The sequence below is a fragment of the Fonticula alba genome, assembly GCF_000388065.1.
Source record: "Fonticula alba strain ATCC 38817 unplaced genomic scaffold supercont2.3, whole genome shotgun sequence".
NCBI lineage: Eukaryota > Rotosphaerida > Fonticulaceae > Fonticula > Fonticula alba.
This window is the reverse complement of record NW_009242973.1, coordinates 3,214,112-3,241,181: the sequence shown is the minus strand read 5'-3', so window position 1 is coordinate 3,241,181 and position 27,070 is coordinate 3,214,112. Positions and strand designations below refer to the sequence as shown.

Genomic DNA, 27,070 nt, shown 5'->3' with positions numbered 1-27,070 from the left:
TGCATGGGAAGCCGCCAATCGTGGTCGTCTGGTCCTGTCTTTCTGCCTCGCCAGCCCGTTTGTCCCTGCGCGAACGGCGGGCATGTGAGGGGAAGGGGACACATGTGGGTCCCAGGACACCAAGAGGCAAGGGAGCGATCTATCCAAGACAGCAACGAGAGAAGGGGGGCCCTGTTCCGGACCAAAACGCCACCAACAGACGGAGTTCATGCCGGCTTCCCGCATCACTATCACATCATTTGTCCGGGCCGGCTGGACGGGTGGGCGGGCTTGTGGGGATGATGGCTTGCTCGTCGGCACATGGGAGAAAAACTCCCCCCACCAAAGGGGTCCGCAGTGCGTGGGACGCCGGTCGCGCACGGGCGCCCCGTGGTGGGGCTCCCACCCCCGCGTGAGAGTGTCGACCAGCTCCGGGTGTTCTCGCCTGCGGGGGGGGGGGGGGGAGGGAGCGAGGACCGGGGGCGGCGTCCCTGGGCCCCCGGCCTGTTGATCACCCTCCCCCCCCCCCTCGAGGAGCTGACTCATCGAGTCGTTGGTCGCACCATTTCCCCGCCTGCCCCGCCCCAGTTCCCGGGGAGCGGGGGGGGGGGGGGGGGGGGGCCTGTCCTATAGCCTGGCAGGTCCAACAACGATCCAGGCCCCCGTTCGTGCCGCACACGCCCTGGGGCGCGAAGTGCGATCAATATTAAACCCTACCCACACCATCCCGAGTTCATCTGGTGCCCCGCTCGAAATGCGCATGACGACGCCGCGCGTTCATCCGCGGAGCACGACATGCCGTGCCTCTCGCGAGCGCGCGCGCGCGTGTGTGTGTGTGTGTGGCTGTGCTTCGCCCCCCTCCTCGCCCGCGGACTGCCCAATTTTATCCCATGTTTGCACCGGTGCTGGGCCTTTTTCGGGTCCTTATTTCCCCCACGGGCGATGTCCGTGGGCATGTAGACGCCAGGCGCATCTTCCACGGCCCTGGCCCGTTTGCCCCTCCTGCTCAACCCCTCCCCCCCTCCGCCTCACGTCCCCTGCACGCACGCATGCACGCACGCACATACATGTGTGTAAACGATCTTCCGTTCAAGCACAGCCACAGGGCGCGCACACATTGCCGGGGACCCCCCCTCCCCTGTTGGTCTTTCTCTCCCTTGTCCTCCGGAAAGGGGCGGGGATGAAAAAAGACAGAGTTATTTTTTGCCGGGATTTCACAACGCCAGAGAACTATTCAACGATACACATGTGATCCACACTCATCACATGGAGTCACGAGCAGGATGTGTGCGCCCCGCTCGAGCCAGATATCGACCGCCCGGGCCATCTTGGATTCCAGGGCCACCAACAGATGGGGAAAAATAGCCCGAGGAGGAGGACACAGGGAGGAAAAGACAAAGCAGCGAGGCGAGGGAATATCTCACGCGTCAGGAGGGGGAGGGCGGGACAGGAGGGATGTGTGTGTGCGCGCGCTCGGAAAAAAAATGTGAGCACCAGGCGCACCTGCTCGGCCGAGTCGAAACGCCGGGGGACATTCATCTTTGAGTCGATGCAATAAAAGTCCCCACAACCAGGAATCCGGCAGGGGCAGCCGCCGGCCGGGACGCCTCCTTCCTCCATGGGGAAGGATGTGCAGCAATAGTCGGCAAGGGTGATGTTACCCTCCGGAGGGCGGTCGGATCCAGTGGCACCGCCCAGGAGCGCGTCTTGCAGGCGTGTAAGGGCTGCTTGTCGCCGTGCGAGCATCGTGCAGCCAGTGGCCGCGATGCGCCGCACGGCGAACCAGTGCCGGCGGCCGGATGCGAGCCCCTCCAGGGGCGCCAGCGTGAGGGAGGCGGGAATATTGACCACCAGGCCAGCCAAGCGCCGGAGGTGCACATGCCGCCCGAAGGTCGATCGGGTCCGATGTGCACAGAGGCGCCCCCCGCCGGCCACCGCTAGCGCCAGCGGATCATTCGATATGTCCGCCTGGTCGGTGGATCCGGGCGCCGGAGGCGGCGGGCACTCAGTGCAGGGGAAGCTAGAGGGCAGCAGATCGGTCGAGTTTACACCTAGGCCCTGATCCGGCGACCGGTACCAGGTGACGTTGAAATCCGCCCGGGCGAGGGCCACCGAGATGACATTGGCATCGTAGTTGCCACTGAGGGCGAAAGCCGAGTGGAAGAGAGGCGAGGAGGAGGGCAAGGTGAGGGGGACGTGGAAAAAAGGACACATGTCATGTCAAAGATGACTCGATACTTGGTCAGGGAATATACAAACAAGCACAGGCACAGGCACCAGCACAGGCACCAGCTCATGCGGTCAATATGTCAGGAGAGGGAACGTACAGAATCCCCCGGTGGGGATGTGACAGGCCGCTAAATATCCCTCCGAAGAAGGAGAGCAGCGGACTTCCAAAGCTGGATGCGAGCTCGTCGCTGAGTTCATTCAATGAGCGGCGACTGTGTTCCCGGCGCTGAAGCTGACGAGGGAAACGGCACGTGCGTGCGTGCGTGAGTTTGTGAGTTTGTGAGTTTGTGTGTGCGCGTGCGTGTGCGAGATGTGGCCACAAAAAGGGAAGGGAACGCAGTCGGGCGACGTACAAAGTTGTTGATAGTGTGCTGTGATGCGGCGAAAAAGAAGCAGCCACATTGGCCACAGCAGCAAGATTCACATCGGCGCCAACAGCACCATCAGTGGTGATCGAGACGGCATGGTGGTCAGTTCAAGGGATTCGGGTCACACGGCCCGGCAGAGAGGCTCAAGCATGAAAATCGCACCTTCGCACACATCTGCAGGGATTGACGCTCGTGATAGATGTAAATGGGCGGCGGGCGGTCGGCTTCCTGGGAATCGGGCGTGCCCCCAGGCGAGGTAGACACCACGACAAAGGGCGAGCCGGGGGTGGAAACCCCGGGCGACGCGGGACACTCTCCGTCGACAATGACCCGGTCATCGGAGAACCGAGCGAAGGGCCCGGTCGCTGGCGACCCGACCGGCTGGGGGGAGGCCACGGACCTCAGGGATAGACTTGGCGAAACGAGCCCCGCACCGGTTCCGACTTGAGAGCCCGGATCCGGGCTTCCAACACCAGGCAGGGCTTCAGTTGCCGGGGTCCCGCCGACGCTTTGGCTGCTGTTGCTGTTGCTGTTGCTGCTGCTGCTGCTGCTGCTGCTGCTGCTGCTGCTGCTGCTGCTGCCACGGCTACCTCCATCGGCGCCGTCTCGATTGCCGACGTCCCCGGGTGCGGCATCATACCAGGTGTCACCCAGCTCGCTGGGGGATGGCTCCACGCGGCACCGAATGCCAGGGATCAATTCAATGGGCCGCAGTGACAAGTCTGAATGCTCGGAGGCCGGGGGCAAAATCGACTCACATGAGAGGGAGGCCGGCGGCGTGGCTCCAGAGCAGGGGATCGCCGGGGATCCTGGCCGTAGGGCAGCCAAGCGCGATGAGCAATCCAGCACCCGTTGGAGGGCTGTCGACAGCTCGACGAGAGGCCCGGTTGAGGAGCCCGACTTTGAGGCCTCCTCGGTTGGTGGCCCAGGGTCCTCGGGAGGTGTGGGCATCAAGCCGTCCGGCCGGCAATGGGCTTCAAAGACCGCGCAGGACCAGGCCGCCCCGCCACCAACGCGGCAGTCAATACAGATCATGTCTCTCCCTCGAGGCTGGGCGAATTGTGGAGAGGGGAAGGGGCTGGGAAAGAGATAGGGAGGGTATGAGGGGAATAGCACGGGGAGGGGGGGGGGAGGAGGGGGACATGTTGTGGCCGGAGGCGAAGTTCCGGGCGGCGATCCTTCTTTTGAGTTCAGGCAGAGGGTGGCTCCCCGGACGAGGGCTCTGGCCGGCCGGTCGGCTGGCCGGCCACCCGGGCGAAGAGTGAGTCCCTCCCAAGGACCTCCCGCGCGGCAATTGGACAGGATCGGCCACCGTTGCAGAAATCCGGCCCTTCCTGCCGAAATCTTTCCGCCAGTTTACAACGGGCAGAGGCAATCATGTTCGGAAAACATGCCGTGTCAAGGGCCTCCTCCTGGCTCTGCGCTGCCTCCCCCACACTCGCCTGATCGATCAAACAAACGAGAGGCTGCGGAGGCTCGCCCCGCTCTTTGTTGGTTCTCAAGGCCCGAGGTCGCCTCGCCATGGTCCCCGTCATTTCCCCGAGACCCCTCCAACTTCCTCCGGTGGGAGCGCAATCGAGCTCCCTCCGCCCCCCCCCCCCTCGAAGAAAGTGGCCCGTGTCAAGACGGCCGTTCTACTGAGCCAGACCGTGCAATAACGTGACGCACGTGACCGGGAATCCCCGCGCGAGGCCACCCCATGCGCCTGTCTCCGATTGCCAAGTTCCGACGCACTCGGGCGGCGAGGGTCCGGGCGGAGGGCCGGCCCACGTTTCAGAGGCTGACCCAAGCCACCCCGGCGGCACCAGGGGATGGGGGGGGGGGGGGGGGAGCCACGACGACCCATGCGGAAACCTCGACGTCTAACCTTTGTCCTTTTTCCTCGGGCAGGGAGGGCATCTTGCGCTCGCGGTTCGCCAGTTATGGTCCTGTCCTCCGGTTACCGCCTGCCCTCGCTTGCCTGCCCCCACCTTCGGCGGCTGCTTGAGTTAGTCATCAGGACGCGTGGACTCCAGCTGACCCGCCCTTCGAGGGGCATCTGCTGTGCTGCCGCGGGCGCCGGTCTTCCTGGTGTCTACCGGATTCGTGCAAGTGTCCGCCGTGGTCCTCTCCTCGCCACGCGGTGGCCTGATCGGGGCCGCATCAGGGGGCGGAAGGGGGTGGCGGCCCGAGGCCGGAGGCTGTTCCCCCTCGTCCCGGGCGAAAGTTGATCATTGTCTGAATGGTCCCCCTCCCCCGGAGGGGCGATCGAGCTCTCTGGGAAGGGGGAGAGGAGGGGCCGTGTGTTCCTCGGCCTGCCCGTCTGGCCCCCGTCCCCCCCCCCCCTCTCCAGCTCCTCCGGGCCAGACTCTTCAGCCTCAAACCCAACCACCCCTCAGCCAGATGGGTCCTATCTCACCTCTCTCCTCCTCGCCCCCTTTCCCACCGATTACTGTGGTCGATCTTCTCCCCGGCGGACAAGACCCTCCCACACCCTCCTCTTTTCCACGCACCCCCCCCTCCCTCACCTCCCAGCCATGTTTAAGGCTGCCTCTCGTTTGGCTTCCTCCGGCGGGCTGGCCGCTGCCCAGCTTGGCCGATCGGCGGCCTTCCGGCCGGCCCTGTCCGCGACGCGTGCATTCTCCGAGACCGCGGCCAAGATGGCCGCCGTCATGGCCGAGCCTGCGATCGCCGTCGACCAGCCCGAGCCCGTGGAGCGTGTGGCCACCCTGACTCCCGGGGCCCACCTGCTGAATGGGGCCTTCCGCGTGGAGGGGGCAGTCCGTCTGCCGGCTTTCGACGCCGCGGCCGTCCACTTGCGTCATGTTGCCACCGGTGCCGAGCATGTTCACATCGCGCGTGACGACCCGAACAACAGCTTCTCGTGCGCCCTTGCCCCGCCTCTCCAAGTCCCTGTCCTTCGTTTGCATGCAACACGGGCTCCCCCTCGCTAACGCCTGCTCGACACCTTCCTTCATCTCTTCGCCTTCGGGGATTTGTTTACTCGCAGTGTTGCCTTCAAGACACCGCCCTATGACAGCTCCGGCACGCCGCACATCCTGGAGCACGTCACCCTCTGCGGCTCGGCCAAGTACCCCGTTCGCGATCCGTTCATGAAGATGCTCACCCGCTCGGTGGCCAACTTCATCAACGCCATGACCGGTGCGCTCCCTGAACCGCGGACATTGGCCTGTCACTCCCCGTCACCTTCCTCCCGTGTACTGACGCTCCTCTCTGTCTCTCTCTCTCTCTCTCTCCCCCCTCATCGTGCTGCTTCTTGCCTCCGCCGACAGACAACGACCTCACGATGTACCCCTTCTCCACGCACAACCCCCAGGATTATCGGAACCTGATGTCGGTTTACCTGGACTCGACCTTCTTCCCTCGCCTGGCGCTGGATGACTTCCGTCAGGAAGGCTGGCGTCTGGAGCACGCCACCGTCGAGGGTATGTGTCCACAGCCTCCCCTCTTCCATTCAGATCCAGCCATTTTTTGACTCTCTCCCTCCCTCTCCCTCTCCCTCTCTCTCCTCGTGCTCCCCCCTCCTCCTCATCGTTCTTCCAGACGAGAAGTCACCCATCGTCTTCAAGGGTGTCGTTTTCAACGAGATGAAGGGTGTCATGGTGCGTGGCTTTCTGCGCTTCCCCTCCACTTCTTTCGTTTGGTCCCCGCGCCACACCGCTAACTTCTGTCTTCTCCCTCCCTCCTGGGCCCTGCTCCTCCTCCTCCTCCTCCTCCTCCTCCTCCTCCTCCTCCTCCTCCTCCTGGCTGTCCGTGCTGTGCGCAGTCCGACGTGTCGACTCTCTTCCAACAGCACCTGTCCAGCCAGCTGTTCCTCGGCACCCCGTACGAGTTCAACTCCGGTGGTGAGCCGGCCGTCATTCCGGAGCTGACGCACGAGCAGCTGGTCGACTTCCACAAGAAGTGCTACCAGCCTTCGAACGCCCGCTTCTACACCTATGGTGAGTGCATGTGCCCGTGCACCTGGGCCTTTTTGTCTTTCTCCTCCACTCACTTCTCTTCTCGTTCGAATGCCTTGCCGTCTCCCTTGCCTCTCCCCCTCCAAAAATGACCCCGCTGACATGCCCCCTCTCCCTTGTGGCACCTCCCCCAGGCGCCCTGCCGCTCGAGGGTATCCTCCAGCAGATCCAGACCGAGGTGTTTGACCGGGTCCCTGCGGATTATGTCCCCTCGACGGCAAACCCAGCCACTCGCAATGAGTTTGTCGACCCGGCCACCGCGTCCCCCCGCACGGTTGAGGTCGGCTACCGTACGTCACGCTGTGTGTCTGCCGGATGTGTCTGCTTCTGCCTGGCTCTTTGCTGATCATCCCCATCCTCTCGTTCTCCCCATTCCAACACATAGCCTCCGACAGCGACTCCTCTGGCCACTACGTCAGTGTGGCCTTTGTCACCAACCCGATCGAGGTGCGTGCCCGCGCACGGATGCAGCCCACAACGCTGCGGCTTCTGGTCCGAAGTCCCGCACGATGCTAACGTTTGCCTCTTCTGGCTTCTCCTCTTTTTTGCCACCCGCACCCCCCCCCCCTTCCCCCTAGGATTGCTATGCTTCCTTCGAGATGCGTGTTCTTTCGGACCTCCTTACCTCGGGCCCGACTTCCCCCATGTACAAGGGTACGTGCCTGCCGCACCCCTTACATGTTGTCATTTCAGACAGCATGGCAGCCCCCCTCCCCCCCCCCTCCCGCCTTCCCTCCCTCTGGGCGCTTCTCTGTTCTGTGTTGCCTAACTACTTTTGCCTCCCCTTTCCGCCCTCCCCCCTTTCCGCCTGCATCTGACATCCCCACTCACGACGGGAAATAGCTCTCATCGAGTCGGACATCGGATCGGACTTCGCTCCTGGTGTCGGGGTCTCCTCTCAGCAGCGCGAGACTGCCATTGCGATTGGTGTGCGTGGGGTGGAGACTCGTGCCGAATGTGACAAGGTGGAGGGCATCATCTTCGATACCCTGCGCGACGTTTGCAAGACCGGCTTCCCGGCCGAGCGCATCGAGGCTGTCATGCACCAGATGGAGCTCAGTCTCAAGCATGTGCGTTACCTCCCCCCCCCCCCCTCCTATTGGAGGCATCTCGTGCCGATAGATATGTCACCCTAGTGCTTGGTCGCTGACCCTCCTGGCATTTCCCCCCTCCTCGCCTGTTGTCTCTCTCTCTCTCTCGCTCGCTCTCGCTCTTGCTCTTGCTCTCCACTTCCCAGCAATCGACCGAGTTTGGCCTGAACCTTGGCCTTGGCCTGAACAACCCCTGGATCCATGGTGCTTCGCCGCTGACGGTCCTTCAGTTTGAGAACTATGGCGACCGCCCGCGTGCCGCTCTCCAGGAGGACCCAGACCACCTGCTGAAGCTCCTGCGCAAGCAGCTTCTGGAGAACAACCGCCGCGTGACGCTGGTCATGTCGCCGGATGTGGGCATGAAGCAGCGTCAAGCCGAGGCCGAGATGGAGCTCCTGCAAGGGCGCCTGCTCCAATTGTCGGCCTCGGACAAGGGTCGTATCTTTGAGGAGGGCCTGAAGCTGAAGAAGCTCCAGGAGTCCGAGCAGGGTACTACGAAATGCGCGACCTTGTTTCCCTTCCCTTCGGGCAATTTGCTGACACATCATCCCCTCCCTTGCCCTTCCTTTCCTCCTTGACAATGGCCCCTCCCCCTGTGCTCTCTCGCCCTATCTCGCCCTCTCTCTCTCTCTCTCTCTCTCTATCTCTCTCTTTGCTGCCGGTCTCCGAACAGATATTTCGATCCTTCCGAACATTCAGCTGGAGGATATGCCATCTCGGAACACCTTCTACGGCTTTGATGGCCCGGCTGATACCCAGGCCCGGGTGCCGGTTTTCACCACCCACCAGCCAACCAATGGCGTGGTCTATCTGAACACCATCCAAACCCTCTCGTCGGAGACCTTCCTTAAGTCCAAGCCGGCCGCCTCGTCCCGAGCCCTGCTGGCTCCCTTCAAGAAGGCTGACCCGGCGACGGAGCTGCACAAGTCCCTCGACCGGACCGGTTTGGTCCCCTACCTGCCGATTTATGCGCAGGCACTCACCTTTATGAGCACCGAGAAGCGTAGCTACGGCCAGGTGTCCGACGATATCGACCTTTACACGGGCGGCCTGTCCTTCAATCCGTTCCTGCGGAACCACCCCGCAAGTGCGTGCCTGTCCTGGATATGTGTGAAGGGGGGAGGGGGGGAATTCCATCCCCCACCCTACCCCACATGGTGGATGTCCTTTGTCCTCAAGCTAACCAATCACCCCACTTGCCGCCTTCCGCTCCTTCCTTCCGCGGGGCACCACGCACGCAGAGCGGAATGTCTTCGAATTTGGTCTCGCCTCAAGCACCTTCGCCCTCAGCCGGAATGTGCCCCAGATGATGGACCTCAAGGTGGACACCGGCCTGCAGACGGACTTCTCCGATCGCCAGCGCTTGCGCCACCTGGTGGAGCAGCTGGCCTCGGATACCGATGAGCAGCTGTCGCGTTCTGGGCACTCGATCGCCGCCAATGCCGCGGCCTCCCTGCTGGATGATGTTTCCTTCGGCATGTATGCGGCCATGGGCGGTTGCGATCAATTGGCCCTGCTTGATGTTTTGTCCCAGCCATCGGCCGATATGGATCGCCTGGCTGAGACCCTTCTGCAGATTGACCGTCTGGTCAAGGCTGACGCCGGGGTGACTGCTGATGGCAGCAACACCCCCCTCGGGGCGAAGTCCATGCGTGCTCTGCTGACTGCCTCGCCCGAGACCATGCCCGCGGCGCTGGATGCCGTGGCTCCGGCTCTCGGACGGTTTGCAACCACCACCACCGGGGTCTTCCGCAATGTGGTGGCTCCAAGCGGCGCGGCTACCCTGCCTCCGGCGCTGACCCGGGCAGAGACCGATCATTACCTCAAGACCGCGGCCGGTCAGCCCGGCCGGCGGAATGTCTTCCTCGCGCACCCACTCCCGATCAACCACTGTGCTCGGGTGTTCCAGACCCGGCAGTTCCTGGCTCCGGCCAGCGCCGCCGATGTCGCGGCCCTGGAGCAGCTGGATCCACACACTTCCGGCCCGCTGCCGGTGGACCTCTTCGGTGGGGCACACCTGCCGGTCCGCCAGTCGGTGGCTCTGTCACTGGCATGCCAGATGCTCTCGCGGCAGTTCCTCCACCGTGAGATCCGGGAGAAGGGCGGTGCCTATGGGTCTGGCGCCTACTTTGACTCCTCGCGTGGGCTCCTGGTCATGACTTCCTACTTCGATCCCCATGTGGTGGAGACTCTGAATGTGTTTGATCAGGCGCATGATTGGCTCCTGAACACCGGCCCCGATGCCGGCTGGGATGAGAGTGACCTGCGTGCGGCCAAGCTGGCGCTGCTTGGGTCGCTGGACAGCCCGCAAAGCCCGTCGGCCCGGGCGGTGGATCTCTTCCGCGGGGCTGGCCTCGTGTCTGAGGCCATCCAGCAGGAGATGCGCCAGGCCATCTTCGACTTGTCGGCTGAGGAGTTGCGCGACGTCTACCGCCAGTATGTGGCAAATGCCGGGGCCGACTCGGTGGCCACCGCTGTCCTGGGCGACCGCCAGAATGCTCAGCATCTGGCCGCCGGGACTCCCGGTGCCCAGCGCCATGGTACTTTCGACGTGCGCCAGGTTCTCCCCTCGCGTGCCTAAGTGTTCCTTCGGCCCCGGGCATTTTAAGATGCATTCCCTCTGTCTTTGCCTCCTTCTCTCTCTCTCTCTCTCTCTCTTCCTTCCCTTCTCTCTTTTTTCCACCCCTTTTGCCTGGGCCACCAGCCTCGTCAATTTGTGTGCCTCTTTCGAGCACATGTGCTGGATGCTCCTGCAACTTCAATGATTTCCTGCTCCCTCGACCTCCTCTCCCCTTCCCGCGGTCCATATATGCCCTCCTTTTTTTTGCCCCGTGTGGAGGAGGGAGCATTTGTTTAGAGAATATACCTTTGATTGCTAGCATCAAGGAGTGGGGGACAGCCATGGGGACAGGCAGGGTGGGAGCGAGCGCGAGAGGGGGAGAGAGAGAGAGAGAGAGAGAGAGAGAGAGAGAGAGAGAGTGATGAGGCAGTGCGCGGCGGAGATGGCTGGAGTCAGGGCCCAGCAAGAGTACCCCACTGGTGCTTAAGTTTCTGATTTATTCTTCTATTTACAGATCTCCATTAACTGATATTCTCATGATAGGGTTAATTGTTTCCAGTATGCCATGCCCAAACGTCCCTCTAGGGTCGGCTCCCAGGAGGGCTGAGTGACGAAGGGTCAACGTCACGTTCCGGGGGTGGGGGATGCAGGGTGCGAGGGCGAGGCGGCATTCATCCTCCGATCGTGCCTCGATACACCTGTCTAGGCCGCAGCGGGGTCGGCAATGTCCCTGTCATTTTTGGTAGATCCCAATGCGTGTGTAGTCAATTTCCTCCGGCGCGAGGGGGCTGGCATTTCCCCATTCTCATGTTCTGGGGAAATGGGTCCGAGACACGGGGAGCGGGAGAGGGAGAGAGAGAGAGTCAAAGCAAGAGAGGACGCACATGCTTACCGGCATGAGGGGTATACACTCCACAGGTCAGCAAGGGGGCTCGGGGGTCATGCTCACCCCCAGGTCTCCTGAATCGGGGGGGGGGGGGGGGCAGAAGAGGCAGGAGGAAGGCATTTGACTCGGACCACCGGAAAGACTCACCACGGCTGGCTCGCCTCGGGGGAGTCGCGCAATGTGCGGTGATATTCGCGACTGAGCGGACAAAGTCAAGCGACAGCATGACCTCTGACTTGGGAATAGGGCTTGAGGCGACAACGCCCGGGGCCGGAGAGGGGGGTAGTTTTGCTGGAAGCTGGGTGATGATCGGCGGAGGGAGGGGGGGGGGGGGGGGGGGGGGGGGGGCATGCCTGGCCTCCGCGCCTCAGGATAGCAAAAAATGCCGCTCCATCTCAAGCCTCCGCGGTCCCGGGTCTCCCCCGCGGGGTCGGCTCCGGTTGGTCTTTCCCTTCTTTTGAGCGCGCGAGAACACAGGCCAAGGCGTTGGTGCCCCTTCGAGGTCATGCTGCGATCGTGCTTCAAGCAGGAAGTTTCCCGATCAGGCCCGAACTGTGAGGCTCGATTGCCTCCGGGAAAGTGTTAACATGCAAGCTCCTGAAAAGATGCCCCAACAACATGGGTAATTGTGTGTGCTTTTCAGATGACGCTCCTCGCCCGGTGGAGGGAGAGTGGCTGACCTGGGGATCCACCCCGAGTGCATAGAGCAACATGTGGAGAGAGCGAGCGGGAGGGAATTGGCAAGATACATGTGTTGCGATCGGAAGATCGTTCACTTGGCGTCCGGGGAAGTCGGTCCGCTGGGCCGGGAGGTGAGTGGGCGAGTGGGTCGGTGAGTAGCGGAGCGGGGGGAATCGTATTGGATCCGGGGTAAGAGCAGCAGGGGCTCATGGCTTATCTCGACACTGTGCTCGGTATGGGTATTGGTAGGGATGTGTGGGTGTGTGTGGGTGTGTGTGGGTGTGTGTGGGTGGGCACGGGCATCTCGGGTGCCGGATCATTCTCAGTGTTGGAGGGGCGCCGATCGTCGCGCTGTGCCGATCTTGCCGGGGAAACACACTGCCCATACCACCACAGACCGAGGGAAGATCTCAAAGGGCTCCACCCTGACAGGCCCATGCATTTGGCATCCTCTCCAAAGCAATAATATCTTGCCCCTCCGAATTCTGCCCCCCTCTACTCTCTTCTTTTCCTTACTCCTCCTTCCTCTTCTTCTTTGTCTCCTCTCCCCATCCTCCCCCCCCCCCCGTCCTCAAAGCAACCATGGAGGGCGACTTCATCAAGTCTGTATCCCTCGGTATGTGTCTTCTCGCTCTTTAGTTGGAATTGTGATGGCCATCCTCCCTGCAAACTCGGCCTTTGTGCATCTATTGACGACATGACTTCGCCCCCTCCCCTCGGTGTCGCTACCCTGGAAACAGAAACTCGCAAGAAGCTTGTGAGTAGTGTCCGATCAAAACACCCCTCCCATGTGCCGGTCATTGTCGAGCGGTACAAGGGTCTTATTTTCTCCTCCCCCGATGACCGGCCTCTTTTCTCGAGATCCAAGTACATCATCAGCGGGCAGACTTCCTTTTCTCGGTTTAGCACGATGATCCGGGAACCGGCCAAACCCAACAACCCCCCGGCCTCCTCCTCGACCTTGGCCGATGAAAGCAAGGAGGCATATTTTGTCTCCACCATTACGTCCACATCCAACCCTTCGGCTTCGTCGAGCGCCAGCGTCACTGTCTCGACTGCCGATTCCTCCGCCGCCACTGCCGCCTCGACTGCCGCGCCCTCCGCCACATCCACCACCTCCACCGACCAAGCTTCCGCTATCGGACCCAATGATGCCATCTTTTGGTACATCCGTCGGCCGGGCAGCACGTTCGCTATTTCGGCCCCGATGAACGCCCGCCTGGCCGACATCTACAAGGATTATGCCAACCCCGAAGATGGGATACTCTATGTTGTCTATTCCAAGGAGAACGCCTTCGGGTAAGTCTGCTTCCCCCCCCCCTCCCCTCTCTATTGTCTCGAGAGATGCCTCGCATCTTGGCATGCGCGCATGCATGGGAATGTGCGAGAAGAGAGAGGCCTCGCACATGCGCGCCCATAGAGAGGCCTCTTTCAGCTCGCGATGCGTGCATTGCGCTCTATTCAGGGACAAAGTGGCAATGCTGTGTGCCAAGAAAGTGACTCAGCTGAAAATACAACATCATTAAAGATAGCATTCGACCACATGGTGTCTTTATCGGGGCCAACACGCCACTCTCCGGGGGGGGGGGGGGACGGGACGAGGACGAAAGGAGAGATCAAAGTACAAAGTCAAGGACAGGTGCTATGCAACCTGGGGGGGAGGGGGGGAGGCAAGCGGCCGGGGGATGAGCGGGACGGTTTACCAGTCAGCCAGTTGACCGTCGAATGGCAACCCGGCGGGGACCGCGTCCAGGGATAGGACTGTTCGCCGGAACTCCTCGTCCGCCTCGGGCGCCATCCAGTCGACTCCGGACTCCAGAACAAGGAGCTGCGGTTGGGAGGGAAGTCAAACACCAGGTGAGATGAGGATATCCTCAAGAAAATACCCTGCGCAGACTCCAGCTCAGGAGTGTCGCAGTGAAATCCGGATGGGGCATGAAGGCGTACCTGGAGGACATTCCGGAGGATGGCATTCGAAGCCAGTCGCTTCTGCAAGCCCGCACTACTGAAGACCAGATATATTGCGTGTGTGTGTGTGTGTGTGTGTGTGTGTGTGTGCTGTTAGTTCGCTGGGTCCCGGAGGTTGTACCCAGATAGGGCAGGATATCAAATACATACCTCGCTTGACTGTTGCCCGTGTCGGACCGCGGCATTTGCTCACCATCCCTGGTAGCCGTCTGGGCAGATGAGGAGCGCTCCAGACGCCGGAGGAAATTCTGCCGCTCAAGTTCAGCGGCAAATTTGACCTTTTTATTGTATGCCAGCTGCAAGCCTGAATGAACCGGATGAAGCCCTGCATTAATGTGACGATTCGAGGGGGGGAGGGAAGGGTTCAACTAAAGGAGGAAGAGCATGGGAAAGATGCTACGCACCAAGGACCTCACGCTCGATAGATACCAAGCGCTCCTGGACCTTTTGAATAAGCGACTCATGTTGCTGGCAAGCGGCCTCCCACTGGCGAGTGTAGGCCGCGACAACGGACAGCCTGGGGTGCGTGCGCTCTAGCTGGCCATAAGAATGTCTGTATTATATGGAGACATTTTCGTCATTGCGAGTGTTGTTGACGGTGTTTTTGTTGTCAAGTTTGCATGTGTCAGAGAGTGACCCCCGAGACATCGGGATTGGTGGAGACGGGCCAGTGAGAGGGAGAGGAGAAAAGGCTGTGGGTGTCAATCCGCTGGCTCAAAGGCACGAGATGACTGACATCCACCCACCCACACACACACACACACACACACACACACACACACACACACACACAGACACACACATGCATGCGGCCAAGGGGAACGCACGCTAAAGCCTGCTGATCAGCCGCATGGCGCAGAGCCAGTGCCGAAAGATAACGCGACTTGGCGGCCTCGACACGCGCGCGCCACACATCCAGATCGTCGGTTCCCGGATCGACGCTGACCAAACCCACGCCGGGAATCTCAATGCGTCCCACATCATCTGGGTGGATGTGCACCGATTCGTCGGCTGCACGCAGGCGCGCCTCGGCCGCGATGCGCAGATCCCGTATCCGCGACACAAGGGCCGCGTGCTCATCGGCCGAGTAGATCAACACCGCCTCCGAAGCATCAGCATAGTGGTGAAGAGCCGTGGACTCCGCCGACAGGGAGGTACCGGGATGCCCGGGCATCCCGGCGGGTCTGGCCAGCGACGCAGCGTCGAAGGCAGTGGTGGTGCCGGTTGTCAGTGGCGCCGGGAAGGCGGCGGTCCGAGCCAGTGGGATGCCCACTGGGCAGGAGAGTATGCGCTCGGTGAGGCGACACGCTCTAAGGCGAATGTCAGCCAAGGCAGTGTCCGTCGGGATGGAGGACATGTGGATGCTATGATAGAGGGAGCCAGAAGGCGATCGGGGGGGAGGGGGGGCGAGGCGTGGCACAGAAGGGAGAGGACAAGCCAACGCGAGAAAAAACAGGCGAGGGAGATCGGGATGGGGATCGGGATGCAATCGGGGACGGGGGCGGTTGTTCTCAAATGGCCAGCGCTTTCATGTGATCTGACATCGTGTGACCCGAGCGCCTGATCTGCCTGGCGGACCTGTCAGGATTCGACGTGGCCGCATGCCTGGACAGCGGTGGGCAGGCCGATCGCCCTGTTCCTGGGTGCACTTGCAGGAGCAGGGGGGATTGGCGGCGCCCTTGGCCGCGCCTCTTTCCGCGCGCGCCTACACAGCCTTCGCACGATCTCCCGGGAGCCGGCGGGGGGACGGGCGGCCGTGGGGGAGGGGCATTTTCCACCTTTGCCCTTCTTAATCACTGATCCCGACATCCTTTTTTTTTCTCATCCGTCAATCGGCCTCGATCGGTTGTGGGGTGATCCCCACCGACTGGCAGGTCTCCCCGACCAAGGCCCCCCCCCCCCCATCTCAGGGGGAGAACCTCGTCGGGAGTGCTCGCCGGAGGGGCAGGCCCATCGAAGCTGCTTCTTGCTCGACGCTTGAGATTGACGGCCGGCTGTCCTGGTTGTCGCCAAATAGCCTGAGGAGGGGTGGAGGGGGGGGGGGGGGGGGGGGGGGGTATTTGGGCCCCAAGTCTTGGTGGCTCGAGCAACCAACCGACAGCCACCCTCCCCCTCCCCCCCTCCCCTCGCCCCGCTTCTCCCCGCCTGCTTCACGATCTAGTTCCCCTCACTTCGGCACGCTTTCCACGCCGATAAAATGTATTTCACACCCTGCGCGACTCTTGCCTCTCTTTGACACAGGGCACTAACACCTCCCGTCCCTGAAATACCGCCACCACCACCACCACCGGCACTGCCTCTACCAGATATCCATCATGGGTGCTGGCACATCCTTCCCCGCCGAGGTGTCCAACCTCAAGGGGCATCCCTGCAGCATCCCCCGCCATGCCTCCGACGCCCAGGTGCCCGCTTGGCAGGCGTTCTCCGCGCACACCGATGCCTTGTCCTTCACCCAGGTGGCCGTGACGGGACTTGGCACACGCGAATCTGGCTCGGCCCTTGGAGCTGCTCTTGGTCGGCTGGCCATCAGTGGCGGTGTGCCTGCTGGGCCAGCTGGCGCGGCCATGGCGTCGGCCAATCCACCCACCGGCGTTCTTTCGGGCCAGGCCACGGTCAGCGTGGTGGCCACCCGTCGTAATCCCTTCACCCAGAAGAAGGTGTCCCAGTTGCTGACATTCACGGCCGGCGTGCGCCCCTCGGCCGGGCCCGCCCCCGGGGCCGACATTCACAATGTCTCCCCGGACCAGGAGAGTGTTTCCATGCAGCTGGTGAGCACCAGCGACCTGGGCGACCTCGTTCGCGTGTGCTGGTCCCCCTCGCGTCGGCGCCGTCTGCAAATCCGCAAGGCTGACGATGGGAAGGCTTTCCATGTGGAGGTACAGTGCATGATTTCCCCTTCTTTTCTTTTTGTGTGTGTTTGTATCCGTGTGTTTGTATCCGTGTGTATCGATCCGTGTGTCTTTCTCCTCATTAACAAAGGTGGGTATACTTCTGTGTGTCCTTTTCTTTCTCGACCTTCCCCCCATCAACCCCAGATCCATGAGGGCACGCATATGTTGGCTCAGGCATGCGTCCCGCGGACCCAGATTTCGGAGGTGTACACCGATTGTGCGCCCGGCTTGGCTGACTTTTGAGCCGCTTCTCCTTTTCCGCCCTTTTTTGGCACCACCTCGCCACACGCTCTCTCTCTCTCTCTCTCTCTTTCTCCCCCCCCCCCCCCCCCCCCGCCCCAGCGCCTCTTCGCCGATGCGACGTCGTCCCCTGCCAGCATGGACCACTGACACACGCACGTACACTCGCACGGCCACAGCTCTCTTTGGTGGATGCATCTCCTGGTCGGCCTCCGAGTCGGAGGTCTGCTTCATCGCGGAGCTGGCCCCGGAGCTGGCCCAGGCCAAGCAGAGCACCCCGCAGCCGGTCATGGCCGATCGCACACGCACGCCTGCCCCCCGGTCGACCGCCCAATCGGCCACCACCTCGGCCACTCCCTCCAACACCGGTACCCCGGTGGCCGGGACCCGCCCGACCGATGCCAAGCCCTCGGCCAATCCCCCCACCAACTCGGCTCCCATGGGCTCCGCCGCTGTGGCGGCCTCGGCCCCCGAGGTCAAGTACGAGCACCAGCCCACTTGGGGCGAGGGATTCAATCAGCTGGGCCTGCCGGTGATTGTGCTGTGCCGGCTGCTGGCGCCCCCCTCGGCCGGGACTTCCGACATGGATGCCCTGCCTTCGAGCTCCGCGGACCTGTGCGATCGCCCGCACCTTGGCCACATGGCCGACTCCGGGGTGCCTGCCTACTATCTGCGCCCGATGCTCGAGGTGACCGTGCTGGATTCGCTGAGCCCCTCGCTGCTGCCGACCGGGCTCTGTCTGCTGGACGGTCAGAATGGCGGCGGCCACCTGCAGCACGGCGAGTCGCAGCCTGGCTCCGGAACGGGACGCGTGCGGCTCCTTTGCTCGACCATCTCCCGGGATGCCTGGTCTCTGGGGATCAAGCACTGCCTCAACCGTGAGGCCGCCCTGCACCTGGTGACCGTGCAGCCGGACACCGCATGGCAAGCGGACCAGCTGGCGGCCGGCGCAGCCGGCGAGCTGGTTCGCTTGAGCTCCACCAACCCCCAGCTATTGGTCAGCCACCTGCCGGTGCCGGTCTCCGGCGAGGCCTTCAGCTACCGGTCGCTGGTGGCCAGCCCCTGTCGCCAGCGGGTGGCCTTCCTCGGGACGGAGCCCTCCGCCCCCCATGGATCCACCTCGGCCCTGTACATTTGGGATGACATTGTGATGGAGACCGGCCTGGCGGATGGCCGCTCCTCGGCCGGCACCGCCACGCCAACCAATGCCCGGGCTCCGGTGGCCCCGCGTGCGGCCTACCGCGCATGCCCCTTCTTCCTGTTCACCGAGTCCCTGGGCTCCGGGCCGGAGGGGTCCTGCTGGTCGCCGGACTCGCGGAAAATCCTCCTGAGCACGGATCAGGGCTTCTCGCGCATGCTGCTGATCTTCTCCCTGCCGCCACATCCCGGCTCGCTGACTGCCTCGGAGGGAGCGGCCGCCGCAGTGGCCGGCGGCCGGGCGGATGGCAGCCTCTTCCGGGCCACGCGCGTCAAGGTGGTCAATGCCGATGCCCTGAGCATGATGCTCATGCGCCGGGTGGGGCTGACCCCATTGAAGCTGGGTCAGCCTCAAAACCTCCCCTCATCCAAGATCCTCACTCATGATCCGACGCAAATTGGCTGCTTCACCCTGCTCCATGTGGATCCGGCCTCGGGGGATGCCTTCCTGACGTGGTCCTCCCCGGCGCACAGCGGCTCGCTCGTGGTGGTCCCCCGGATTTTCGAGTACTTGGCGCTCTTCCACACGGCGGACATGCCGCTGGATGCGCAAATTTCCACGCAAAACCTCTGGCGCATGGACCAACTGTCGGCCAACTTGCTGGATGCCGTGCGGTATCATCCATTCGATGCGGCCCCGGGGGAGCGGCTGGACTCGGGCTCGGCCGCGGCCACCGCCTCCACCCCGGGCGGGGTGTCCACGCCTCTGGGTGACATCGACGACGAGGAGGAGGAGTCGGCCGACCAGCTGGCAGCCGACCTGCTCCCGGCACACTATCTGACCTACTGCGAGCCGGCGCACTCGGGAGCCTGCCTCTTTGTGGGCCAAACCGCGCCGGACATCGGGTCGTCGCTGCTGATCCACCGGATCCCCTCGGATCTGTCGCGCCTGGATGCACATGGCCAGCCCATGAGCGAGAATGATGTTCAGGCTTTGTCGCCGCCTCAGCTGCGAACCCCGGACGCCGCCGGGCGCCGGCGCTATCGCCAACTGAAAACCTCGGAGATCGAGTGTCTGTTGGTGATGCCGCTGTCGCCGGAGAAGTTCTGCGACCACTGTGAGCGCCGGCTGGATGTCTGCCGTGATGAGGTCGACTCCGCCGCCGGTCCGCTCGGTCGAGGGAGTGTCTCTTCTCTTCCCGGACGGGGATCCACCACCTCGCAGCAGCAGCAGCAGCAGCACCACCACCACCACCACCACCACCACCACCACCACCAGTCGCACGGGCACCGCAGTGATTGCACCGGAAAGCCCCCGGCCGAGCCCATTCACACCCCGGCTTCGGTTCCGCTGGTCGTGTCGCCGCACGGTGGCCCGCACTCGGTCAGCCTGAGCACTTTTTCCCCGACGGTGGCCACCCTGGTGTCTGCTGGCCATGCCGTTCTGTTGGTTAACTACACCGGCTCCCTGGGCCGGACGATGTCCTTCGTGCATGCCCTTCGCGGGCATGTTGGACGTCGCGATGTCGATGATGTCCACCTGTGTGTCAAGCAGACATTGTTGCTTTTCCCCTGGCTGGACCGCACGCGTGTCGGCATTTTCGGCGGCTCGCACGGTGGCTTCCTGGGAGCCCATCTGATGGGTCAGCAGCCGGGGCATTACCGCGCGGCGGTCCTTCGGAACCCGGTCATCGATATCCCTGGTACGGGGTGGCTTTCACAAAACCGCCGGAGGGGGGAGGGATGTTTTCTTCTTTCTTTCTTTCTCCTCCCCGCTTTTTTTCATCCGCCTCCAAACAGGCCACCTCCCCAAAGGCTGACACGCAACTCGTCTCCCGGTGCTGGCGGTCCGTCATCGCACCTTGGATTGCATCCTCGTGCCTTTCTCTGCAACAAAGCCATGTCCGTTGTGACCGACATTCCAGATTGGTGCTTCCTCGAGACACAGACGTCCTTCGACTCGGCCTTCTGGGATGCCAGCAGCATCCAGAAGCAGTTTGAGATGTCTCCCGCTCGCCATGCCAACAGTATGTATCCCCATCAGAGCCTGGGCTGGCCTCTTGCTTCTCCATCCCCGGCCCTGCCTTCGCTTGATCAGGCATTTTGCCTTGCTGACGCCCGCCATGTGTTTCCTTTCTTTCTGCAGACATTCGTTCGCCGACCATGGTCATGCTTGGCCTCGATGATCTTCGCGTGCCGCCCTCGCAGGGCCGTGCTCTCTATCGCTTCCTCCGGTCGAAGGGCGTCCACAGTCGGTGCGCTTGGAGGCATTGCTCCAGGGGGGGGAGGGCGGAGGGAGGGCGGAGGGAGGGCTTTTGCCTTTTGTCATTTGTCTTTCCTCTCCTTCCCGTCATCCTTTTTTCAGGGTGGTTGCCGCCTCCGCTCCATGGAACTAACACTTGACAAACACAAACACACACACACACACACCCCGGCATGTAGACTTCGCGAATATCCCGCCGGCCATGGGCTCGACTCGGTGGAGGTCGAGCGTGATGTCGCTCTGACGGTGGCCGACTTCTTCGAGGAGAACCTGTAACATGGGATGTATCCATGCGAATCCGTGGATGGATGAGGGCCGGCGAATGGAAGGATGAATCATGCCATGGTGAGAGCAGTGAAAGGAAAAGCGAGCGAGCGAGCAAGCGCGCGCGCGAGAAAGAGAGAGAGAGAGAGAGAGAGAGAGAGAGAGAGAGAGAGAGAGGCGGATGGGGAGGGTCGGAAGATCTCGTAGGAAGGCGGGATAAGAAGCGCCGGGACGCGCGATCCATGCCATACTTTCTGCCTACTCCCCCTCCCCCCCTGCCTCCTCCCTCCTATTCGGCATCATCGCCATCGCCGCCATAGTTCTCCGACAGGGAGATTGGATAAGACAGGCAAGAAGGCCAAGCAGGTGACATTTCGGGGGGCACCCATCCCTCGGGGAGCGCCATGTGTGCATCCCCATGTCTCAGTGTTTGTGGGAGAAGGTAAAAACGGCCCAGAAGCTGAGACCCCTGCGGGAGGATGGTCAGAGGGGGGGTCTGTGTATGCAGCCGCCCCCCTCCTCCCCTTCTCCCCCATGGCTGCCAAGTGTTTTGTAAATACACGCACGGAAGTGATCACTCAGCGGGCGCACATTCTCGGTGCGTCTTCTCCCGCTTCTCCTCTCGACCCCTGGCCGACGCCACATTGCCAGGCATCCGGGGGCCATATTCACGAGACCGCAGGATGTCTCAGCGGAGGAAAGTGAGTGAGATGTATCTGTTTATGTGAAAGAAAGGGTGAGGTATGGGAGCAGACAGAGGGGGAGAGAGGGAAAAGGGGAGAGAGAGAGAGAGAGAAGGGCGAGCGATGAACCCACACAGCGAGAGGGATGTCGAAAGCGCAGGAAGAGCAACAAGAGGGGCGCTTTCTTTTGGAAGGAGACAATGTATTTGGGGGAAAGACAAAAAAGGCCGGGCCCCACACACAGAGCTGCGCGTTGGGGAGGGGGGCCTGAAAAAAAAAAACACAAAACACACTTTTGTCCGCCTCTCTCCCAGGGGGTGGGGGGGTGGGGTGGCTGGTTGCGTAGGCCCCAGGGACACCACACCACCGGCACGCGCTGGGGGAGATATATGGCTCATCGATGTGTCTCTCCCCATGGGGGCCCCCCCGCTTCCTTTTCCACGTACACAGAGAGGGTGGAACGGGCGCGGAGGAGGGGGAGGAAGAGAGACACTCGGAATGGGTTGGAGGAGGGGTATCAGCGACCACATAAGCGGCGGCGATGGCGATGTGTGGCACACAAAAGGTGTGGCAGGCGCGCGCGCTCACCCGGAGGGGGGGAGGAGAAGCAGCACGCGTGCGCGAATGTGCCCCCCAGAAAGAAGGCACAACATGGGGTTTTTTGTGGACACAGCATTGCCACAGCCGGGGAAACACTTTGTGGGCTCACCTCGACAAGCGGCCCCGACATGTGCACGCACGCAATCGTCACACCGCGAGACGATGCGTGCGTGCCCGAGGAAGCAGGCAAGGGGCCGCACTGAAAGTGGCTTTGCCCTCGGGAAGCGAGGGCGTGGACGAAGAAATTTATGTGTGAACAGCGCTCACGGGCGGCGAGAGAGAGATGAGACCGAAGACGGGGCAGGGGGGGGGGGGGGGGGGGGGGGGGGGGGGGGGGGGGGGGGCCAGCGCCTCGCGCGACTGGGCGGTCACCGCCTCGGCGGCAGCGCGCGAAGTGACGGCCGCCTGGAGCTGCCCCTGGACCAGGGACAGCTGGCTGCGCAGGGTGTGCAGCTCGGCCTGGAGCTCGCGCAGGGACTCGTCCGAGGCGGCACGACTGACGCGGAGCTGCTCCGCATGCTCGAATTCCTGGCTCTTCCGGGTCCTCCTGGACGGTCAACTTCCCGCCGATTGTGCCGCTCACTCTCCCTCCTCCCGTTCGATCTCTCGCTTTGTCCAGTCGCTCGGGGACTCGACCTCGAGTCACTTCCCCCTCCCTTGGGGGGGGGGGGGGGGGGGGGGGCGGAGGGGCGGCGAAGGGGGCAACTCCAATGGATTGGAGGAGCCCCAGCCGGGGCCCCGCCCGCCTCCCCCTCCCCCCCCTGGCCCTGCCCCGATGCGTTCACGGTCTCACCATCGCGACCAACGCGAGGCCATTCAACAGCGGGCACTGCACGGAAGGGAGGAAAGGGGGGAAAGGGGGCAATGCAATGGGGGGGGGGGAGGAGGAGAGCCACCTTACTGGGTCGTGGGCCCGGGGGAGGGTGGTGGTGGTGCCAGGGCGCAACGACAGCGATGGGGGCGACGATGCTGATGACGGCGGGCGATTCAGACATCCGAGTGCTGGAGGGGGATGTAGTCCTGGAAGCGAGCGAGCTGGGCCTTGTAGAAGGACAGCTGCTCGGCCTGAAGGGCCACCTTGCGCTCCAGATCCCGGATGGTGTCCAGGTACTGGGAGTTGACCTCCTGCAGCTTCTCGGACTCGGCCTTGGTGTTGAGCTCGCGCTGCTTGCGGCGAAGGCGGGACTTGCGCGCGGAGAGGTTGTTGGCCTCGCGCCGGCGCTGGTACTGCTCCTCCTCGGACAGGGGGGCCTGCGACGCGACAGCCGGCGAGGACCCCCGAGAGCCAGCCGTGTCGGCGGCGACCAGCAGGGCAGCCTTGGACAGGGTGGCGGCGGGCGGACGACCACGACGAGCGAGCGCCGGGGCCGGGCTCGAGGAGGGGCTAGCCGTCGACACCGGGGGGGCAGCAGCAGAAGCAACAACAGCGGCGGCAGCCGGAACCGGGGAAGACTCCTCCGAGGACTGGGGCGAGGGGGGAACGCCAGCAGCCTGGGAAACGGTCACCGGCGCAACGCCAACGACAGGGGCAACGCCATCACCCAGGGTCCGGTGCTGGAGGGGCTGCACCGGAGACGACGAGAGGTGGTGGTCAAAGTGCCCACCGGGGGAGCCGTTGCTCGAGGCATCGCTGCTGTAGCCACTGGCGCCAGTATCATGGGCAGAGTGCCAGGCATCATGCAATTCGGCGAAGACGTGATCGAACTGCGAGTGCATCGGGGCAACCGCCGAAAGATGGGAATGATACGACGACGGGGGGAAAGTCATCGACACCGGAGGGCAGCAGGAGTCGCTGTGGCCAACGACGGCTGCAGACAAAGCATCCATACCCGGGCCAGAAACATGGGGATGCCCCTGCTGGCTGGCGAGGGAATGGGGGAAGTAGCCCTGCGGCGGCGAAGGGGAAGCCGACGAGGAGCAGACAGAGGTGGACAACGGAGAAAGGCTGCCGGCCAGCGAGGAAGAAGACGCCGAGGAGGAGGCCGTGTGCGACCCGACATCGGAGCCATTCCCAAGCAGACCCATGTGTTGCAGGTCGGAATCCTGCAGGAAGCTCGGCTGGTCGTGGTCGAGGTGGGGAGCGCGGAAAGGCGGCTGCGGCTGCGGCTGCGGCTGCTGGGAGGATGACGACGGCGGGAGGGCATGCTGCGGAGGGTGATGGTAGCCGCCGCCAGTGTGGTGGTGATGGTGAGAGGGGTGATGGTGGTGGTGGTGGAACGCATGGCCATCAGCATGGTCGTGGGTCTGGTGATGGGGATGGGCGTGCTCGAAGCTCTGGCCCTCGAGGAGGTGGTAGGGGAACACTTCGCCAGCATGGAAGGCCGAGTGGTCGGGCCGCTGGTAGTCGTAGAATGCCATGGAAGGCAGCGACGAGCTCAGGAGCAGCGGGGGGCCACCAGCACCCTCACCAGCACCATGGCTGCCGGCAGCATCATCAGCACCCTCCTCGTCGGCGGGGAGGGGGGGGATGGCGGTGTGGAGGGGAGAGCGGTGGATCGGGATACTGTCATCGAAGAAGGTGGTGGAATTGCCGGTGGGGAGAGAACCATCAAGAGATGGAGGCGGCAATGGCGGGACCTCGTCGTTGTCAATCAAGAGTCGAAGCGGCCAGGGCGCCGAAGCAGAAGGTGGCAGAGGGGGCACCGGAGCGACGGCCGCCAACGGCGGAGGAGACAGGGGAGCGGCGACGGCGCCAGAGAGCGAGAGCGGCGGTATCGGAGGAGGCGAGGGTGCATGCACTATCAAAGCAGGATCCGGCGGGTCCGTTGATGCGGGTAGGCAGGCGCGCTCCGCTCCTCGGGATGACCATGCGGGAGGAACGGTACGCCGATCCGGCGGCGAGTTCAAAGTGCCGGTTGCCATCAGGGGAGCCGAATGGCAAAGCGGTGCCGGGGTTGGCACGGGCGATTCGAGCATTGCAGGGGTGCTGCATGGCGAGAGGAAGGGGGTGGTAGCGGTCGAAGAAGGGAAGGCGCAGAGACCGAGCGTGGTGTCGGTGGTCTCGGCGGCGGGGAACAGGGAGGAGAGGAGGGAACCGGCGGAGGAGGGGGAGCTCAGGGCGGGCTCGGGAAGAGGCAGGAGGCACGGGGCGGCGTCCTGCGCGGAGAGAGCAATCACAACCGAGTCGAGGTGCTCGAACTCGGAGGGGCAAGAAGGGCTGGTTGGGTGGAGAGAAGGGAGGGGGCTCTCGAGGAAGGAGAGAGACAGGGTGGTGCGCGAGAGGCGGCGTCGATGGAGGGCTCGACGCTCGAAGGGCGACTGAGCGTGGGTGAGCAGGGGGGGGGGGGGGGGGGGGAAGCGGGGCGAGCGGAGGAGGCTACAGCGCGCAGCTGTGACACAATCGCAATCGTCGTGTATCCAGAGAGGAGAGCATGGGCGCGAAGAGTGAGAAGAAGCCCGGGCAGCGTGCTGAAGGAGGGGGAGGGGGAGGGGCGGGGAAGAGGGGAGGCGAGAGGATGTGCGCAGCGGAGGAGAATGGATTGGGCGGCGATGTCGTACGCAGATGATATCTCGCTCTCGGGGGGGGAGGAGAGAGAGAGAGAGAGGGAGAGAGGGAGAGAGGGAGAGGCGGCAACGACAGGGAGCGAAGGCCGGGGCTACTGCTGGGTGGTTGGTGCCTTCGGTCGACCGGAGAGCACACAGGGGGAGGGTGAGAGGGTGACGCAACGAGGCGACGGGGAGAGAGAGAGGGGGGGGGCGGGCGGCGGGAGGCGTGCTGGTGTTTGCAGCAGGTGCTTCGCGCGGTGGGCGATGGTGAGAAGATTGAAAAAGGGGGACCGACGATGTTGAATCAGTCCCACGCAATAAACACTTAAATATCCCCCTCCTACCCTGGGTCTCTCCTTGTCGGCTGGCACGGCCGACGCCCCGGAGACCCCCCCCCCCCTGATGCTCGGGCGCCTGGATGGATGGGTGGGAGTGCGAAACTGGGGCGGGCGCCCTGTACCCCGCCGTTCCCCCCCCCCCCTCCCCCCGGGGGAGGGGGGAGAGACAAGGGAGCAAGATGTCCAACTTACCCTGTTTGCCGGCTGCCACGCCTGTCCCGCCAAAGACCCCGGGTATGTGCTCCCCCCGCCCCCCCCGCCCCCGTGGTGTGGGGGGAGGAGCAGTGCTCGGGGCTGACGCCCGGCGGCTCTCATGTGTCCCCGGCGGCCGGGCCTTTGTGAGGAGAGACTCCGCCCGCCCCGCCCTTCTGTGGGTGTTGTCCCCATCGCACCCCGGGGCAGGTGCGGAAAGCCGTCAAGCGCGGCGCGCGGTCGGTAATTGGGCATGCGCGAGCATGCGCGCTTCCAACAGGCCTGCGTGCCGGGGGGAAAAATGCCGGCGGCCAGGAATGAGCACCCGCCCCTCGGCTGCTTGCCAGGCTCGCTCTCCGAGCGGGTCGCGCGGCTCGGGACGAGAGGCCAAGACGGGCGGGCAACCCCGGAACAGACGCGCCATGGGAAGAACCGGCTTGAGGAGCGGCGTCGAAGAGACAAACACGCGCGCCGACATGGGCAGCCAAAGAGGGGCCGGGAGCTACGCACGCCAGCCGGCCAAAAAAAAACACCTCGAAAAGTGAAGTGGACGAAAAAGGGGCCCAAGGCGACACACGCACACGCGCATGCACACGCCGACACATCTTCCCTCCTCGCTCCCGCAGCCGGTGGCCTCGGTGTCACCCCTCCCCCCGCTGGGCCTCGCTGTCTTCCGAAGCGGCACGGGGGGGGGGGGGCGGGACGAGGGTGACCTGTGCTCGCTAAAACCGCTGCTCTGGGCTCGCGAGAAATAAAGGGGCCTCTTTCCCCTTTGGATCGGGGGGCATTTCCCACAAACGCCCCGACCCCGGGGTTCGGATCCCGAACGCACGCGCCCCGACCCCGGGGTTCGGATCCCGAACGCACGCGCCCCGACCCCCCCCCCCCCCCCGAAGGCACGCCGGAGGACACCGGGGAAGGTGATATATGTGGGGATTAAAAAAGGCCCCTCTTTTGGGGGCTCTGGGCCCCGATACCACCCTGTTAATAAGGCCCCCCCCCCGCCACCCTGCGGGCGCTCCGTCAAGGTGGCGGCTCGACCTTCCAGACTCTCCGAAAGTATTTCCGTCGCTCGACCTATGGGCTTCTCGGCGGCTGTGGCTCCTCGCCCCGCGCTGCCGCCCCCCTGCCCCCCGTGCGTGGCCGATGTGTTCCCCCTTTATTATTGCGCCAGCCGCGAAGGGTCACCGCGCCCGCCCCGGCGGACGGAGTGGGCGGATCGCATATCGGGCCTGCCTTCCGCCCCCCCCCCCCC

General features: G+C 63.5%; 6 protein-coding genes across 13 annotated transcripts; 4 read left to right on the top strand and 2 right to left on the bottom strand.

The window, feature by feature from the left end:
* Nucleotides 1-1,168: 1,168 nt before the first annotated feature.
* On the bottom strand, nucleotides 1,169-3,611 carry H696_02465 (hypothetical protein; the record flags this gene model as incomplete). Its single annotated transcript, XM_009496376.1, has 5 exons — nucleotides 1,169-1,306; nucleotides 1,483-2,119; nucleotides 2,307-2,440; nucleotides 2,562-2,579; nucleotides 2,739-3,611. 5 exons carry the CDS (start codon nucleotides 3,609-3,611, stop codon nucleotides 1,214-1,216), a joined length of 1,755 nt encoding a protein of 584 aa, XP_009494651.1. The 3' UTR covers nucleotides 1,169-1,213.
* A 1,357-nt stretch (nucleotides 3,612-4,968) lies between these two features.
* Nucleotides 4,969-10,277, top strand: H696_02464 (hypothetical protein). Its single transcript, XM_009496375.1, has 12 exons — nucleotides 4,969-5,439; nucleotides 5,566-5,717; nucleotides 5,849-6,001; nucleotides 6,120-6,178; nucleotides 6,343-6,517; nucleotides 6,670-6,825; nucleotides 6,921-6,982; nucleotides 7,114-7,189; nucleotides 7,379-7,605; nucleotides 7,773-8,115; nucleotides 8,300-8,713; nucleotides 8,868-10,277. Exons 1-12 carry the CDS (start codon nucleotides 5,093-5,095, stop codon nucleotides 10,205-10,207), a joined length of 3,504 nt encoding a protein of 1,167 aa, XP_009494650.1. The 5' UTR covers nucleotides 4,969-5,092; the 3' UTR covers nucleotides 10,208-10,277.
* Nucleotides 10,278-12,209: 1,932 nt separating this feature from the next.
* Nucleotides 12,210-13,287, top strand: H696_02463 (hypothetical protein). The gene is made up of 2 exons (XM_009496374.1): nucleotides 12,210-12,369; nucleotides 12,494-13,287. Exons 1-2 carry the CDS (start codon nucleotides 12,336-12,338, stop codon nucleotides 13,054-13,056), a joined length of 597 nt encoding a protein of 198 aa, XP_009494649.1. The 5' UTR covers nucleotides 12,210-12,335; the 3' UTR covers nucleotides 13,057-13,287.
* A 44-nt stretch (nucleotides 13,288-13,331) lies between these two features.
* Nucleotides 13,332-15,190, bottom strand: H696_02462 (hypothetical protein). The gene is made up of 5 exons (XM_009496373.1): nucleotides 14,549-15,190; nucleotides 14,126-14,274; nucleotides 13,872-14,025; nucleotides 13,701-13,755; nucleotides 13,332-13,581 (listed from the first exon to the last, which is right to left on the bottom strand). The coding sequence occupies exons 1-5, from the start codon at nucleotides 15,076-15,078 to the stop codon at nucleotides 13,453-13,455; spliced, it is 1,017 nt and encodes a 338-aa protein (XP_009494648.1). The 5' UTR covers nucleotides 15,079-15,190; the 3' UTR covers nucleotides 13,332-13,452.
* Nucleotides 15,191-15,837: 647 nt separating this feature from the next.
* H696_02461 (hypothetical protein) lies at nucleotides 15,838-20,666 on the top strand (the record flags this gene model as incomplete). Of its 8 annotated transcripts, XM_009496370.1 has the most annotated exons (7): nucleotides 15,838-15,920; nucleotides 16,028-16,597; nucleotides 16,757-16,829; nucleotides 17,032-19,692; nucleotides 19,888-20,016; nucleotides 20,136-20,244; nucleotides 20,432-20,666. In XM_009496370.1, exons 2-7 carry the CDS (start codon nucleotides 16,037-16,039, stop codon nucleotides 20,526-20,528), a joined length of 3,630 nt encoding a protein of 1,209 aa, XP_009494645.1. In that variant the 5' UTR covers nucleotides 15,838-15,920; nucleotides 16,028-16,036. The 8 variants fall into 8 exon arrangements, with proteins under 8 accessions (XP_009494645.1, XP_009494644.1, XP_009494642.1 ...); XM_009496369.1 differs by lacking the exon at nucleotides 15,838-15,920 and having other exon boundaries at nucleotides 15,927-16,597; XM_009496367.1 differs by lacking the exon at nucleotides 15,838-15,920 and having other exon boundaries at nucleotides 16,037-16,597; nucleotides 19,888-20,244.
* Nucleotides 20,667-23,889: 3,223 nt separating this feature from the next.
* H696_02460 (hypothetical protein) lies at nucleotides 23,890-25,111 on the top strand. Its single transcript, XM_009496364.1, has one exon. The coding sequence runs from the start codon at nucleotides 24,156-24,158 to the stop codon at nucleotides 25,059-25,061; it is 906 nt and encodes a 301-aa protein (XP_009494639.1). The 5' UTR covers nucleotides 23,890-24,155; the 3' UTR covers nucleotides 25,062-25,111.
* Nucleotides 25,112-27,070: the final 1,959 nt, after the last annotated feature.

Excerpts from the sequence above, each read along its gene's own strand:
- H696_02464 (XM_009496375.1), top strand. The coding sequence starts at position 5,093 with ATGTTTAAGGCTGCCTCTCGTTTGGCTTCCTCCGGCGGGCTGGCCGCT. Across the intron at positions 6,002-6,119 it reads GGAGCACGCCACCGTCGAGG|ACGAGAAGTCACCCATCGTC; the intron begins GTATGTGTCCAC and ends TCGTTCTTCCAG. Across the intron at positions 7,606-7,772 it reads TGGAGCTCAGTCTCAAGCAT|CAATCGACCGAGTTTGGCCT; the intron begins GTGCGTTACCTC and ends TCCACTTCCCAG.
- H696_02463 (XM_009496374.1), top strand. The coding sequence starts at position 12,336 with ATGGAGGGCGACTTCATCAAGTCTGTATCCCTCG. Across the intron at positions 12,370-12,493 it reads CATCAAGTCTGTATCCCTCG|AAACTCGCAAGAAGCTTGTG; the intron begins GTATGTGTCTTC and ends CCCTGGAAACAG.
- H696_02462 (XM_009496373.1), bottom strand. The coding sequence starts at position 15,078 with ATGTCCTCCATCCCGACGGACACTGCCTTGGCTGACATTCGCCTTAGA. Across the intron at positions 14,275-14,548 it reads GCTGATCAGCAGGCTTTAGC|ACATTCTTATGGCCAGCTAG; the intron begins GTGCGTTCCCCT and ends CATATAATACAG. Across the intron at positions 13,582-13,700 it reads TCCTCCGGAATGTCCTCCAG|CTCCTTGTTCTGGAGTCCGG; the intron begins GTACGCCTTCAT and ends TCCCAACCGCAG.
- H696_02460 (XM_009496364.1), top strand. The coding sequence starts at position 24,156 with ATGGAAGGCAGCGACGAGCTCAGGAGCAGCGGGGGGCCACCAGCACCC.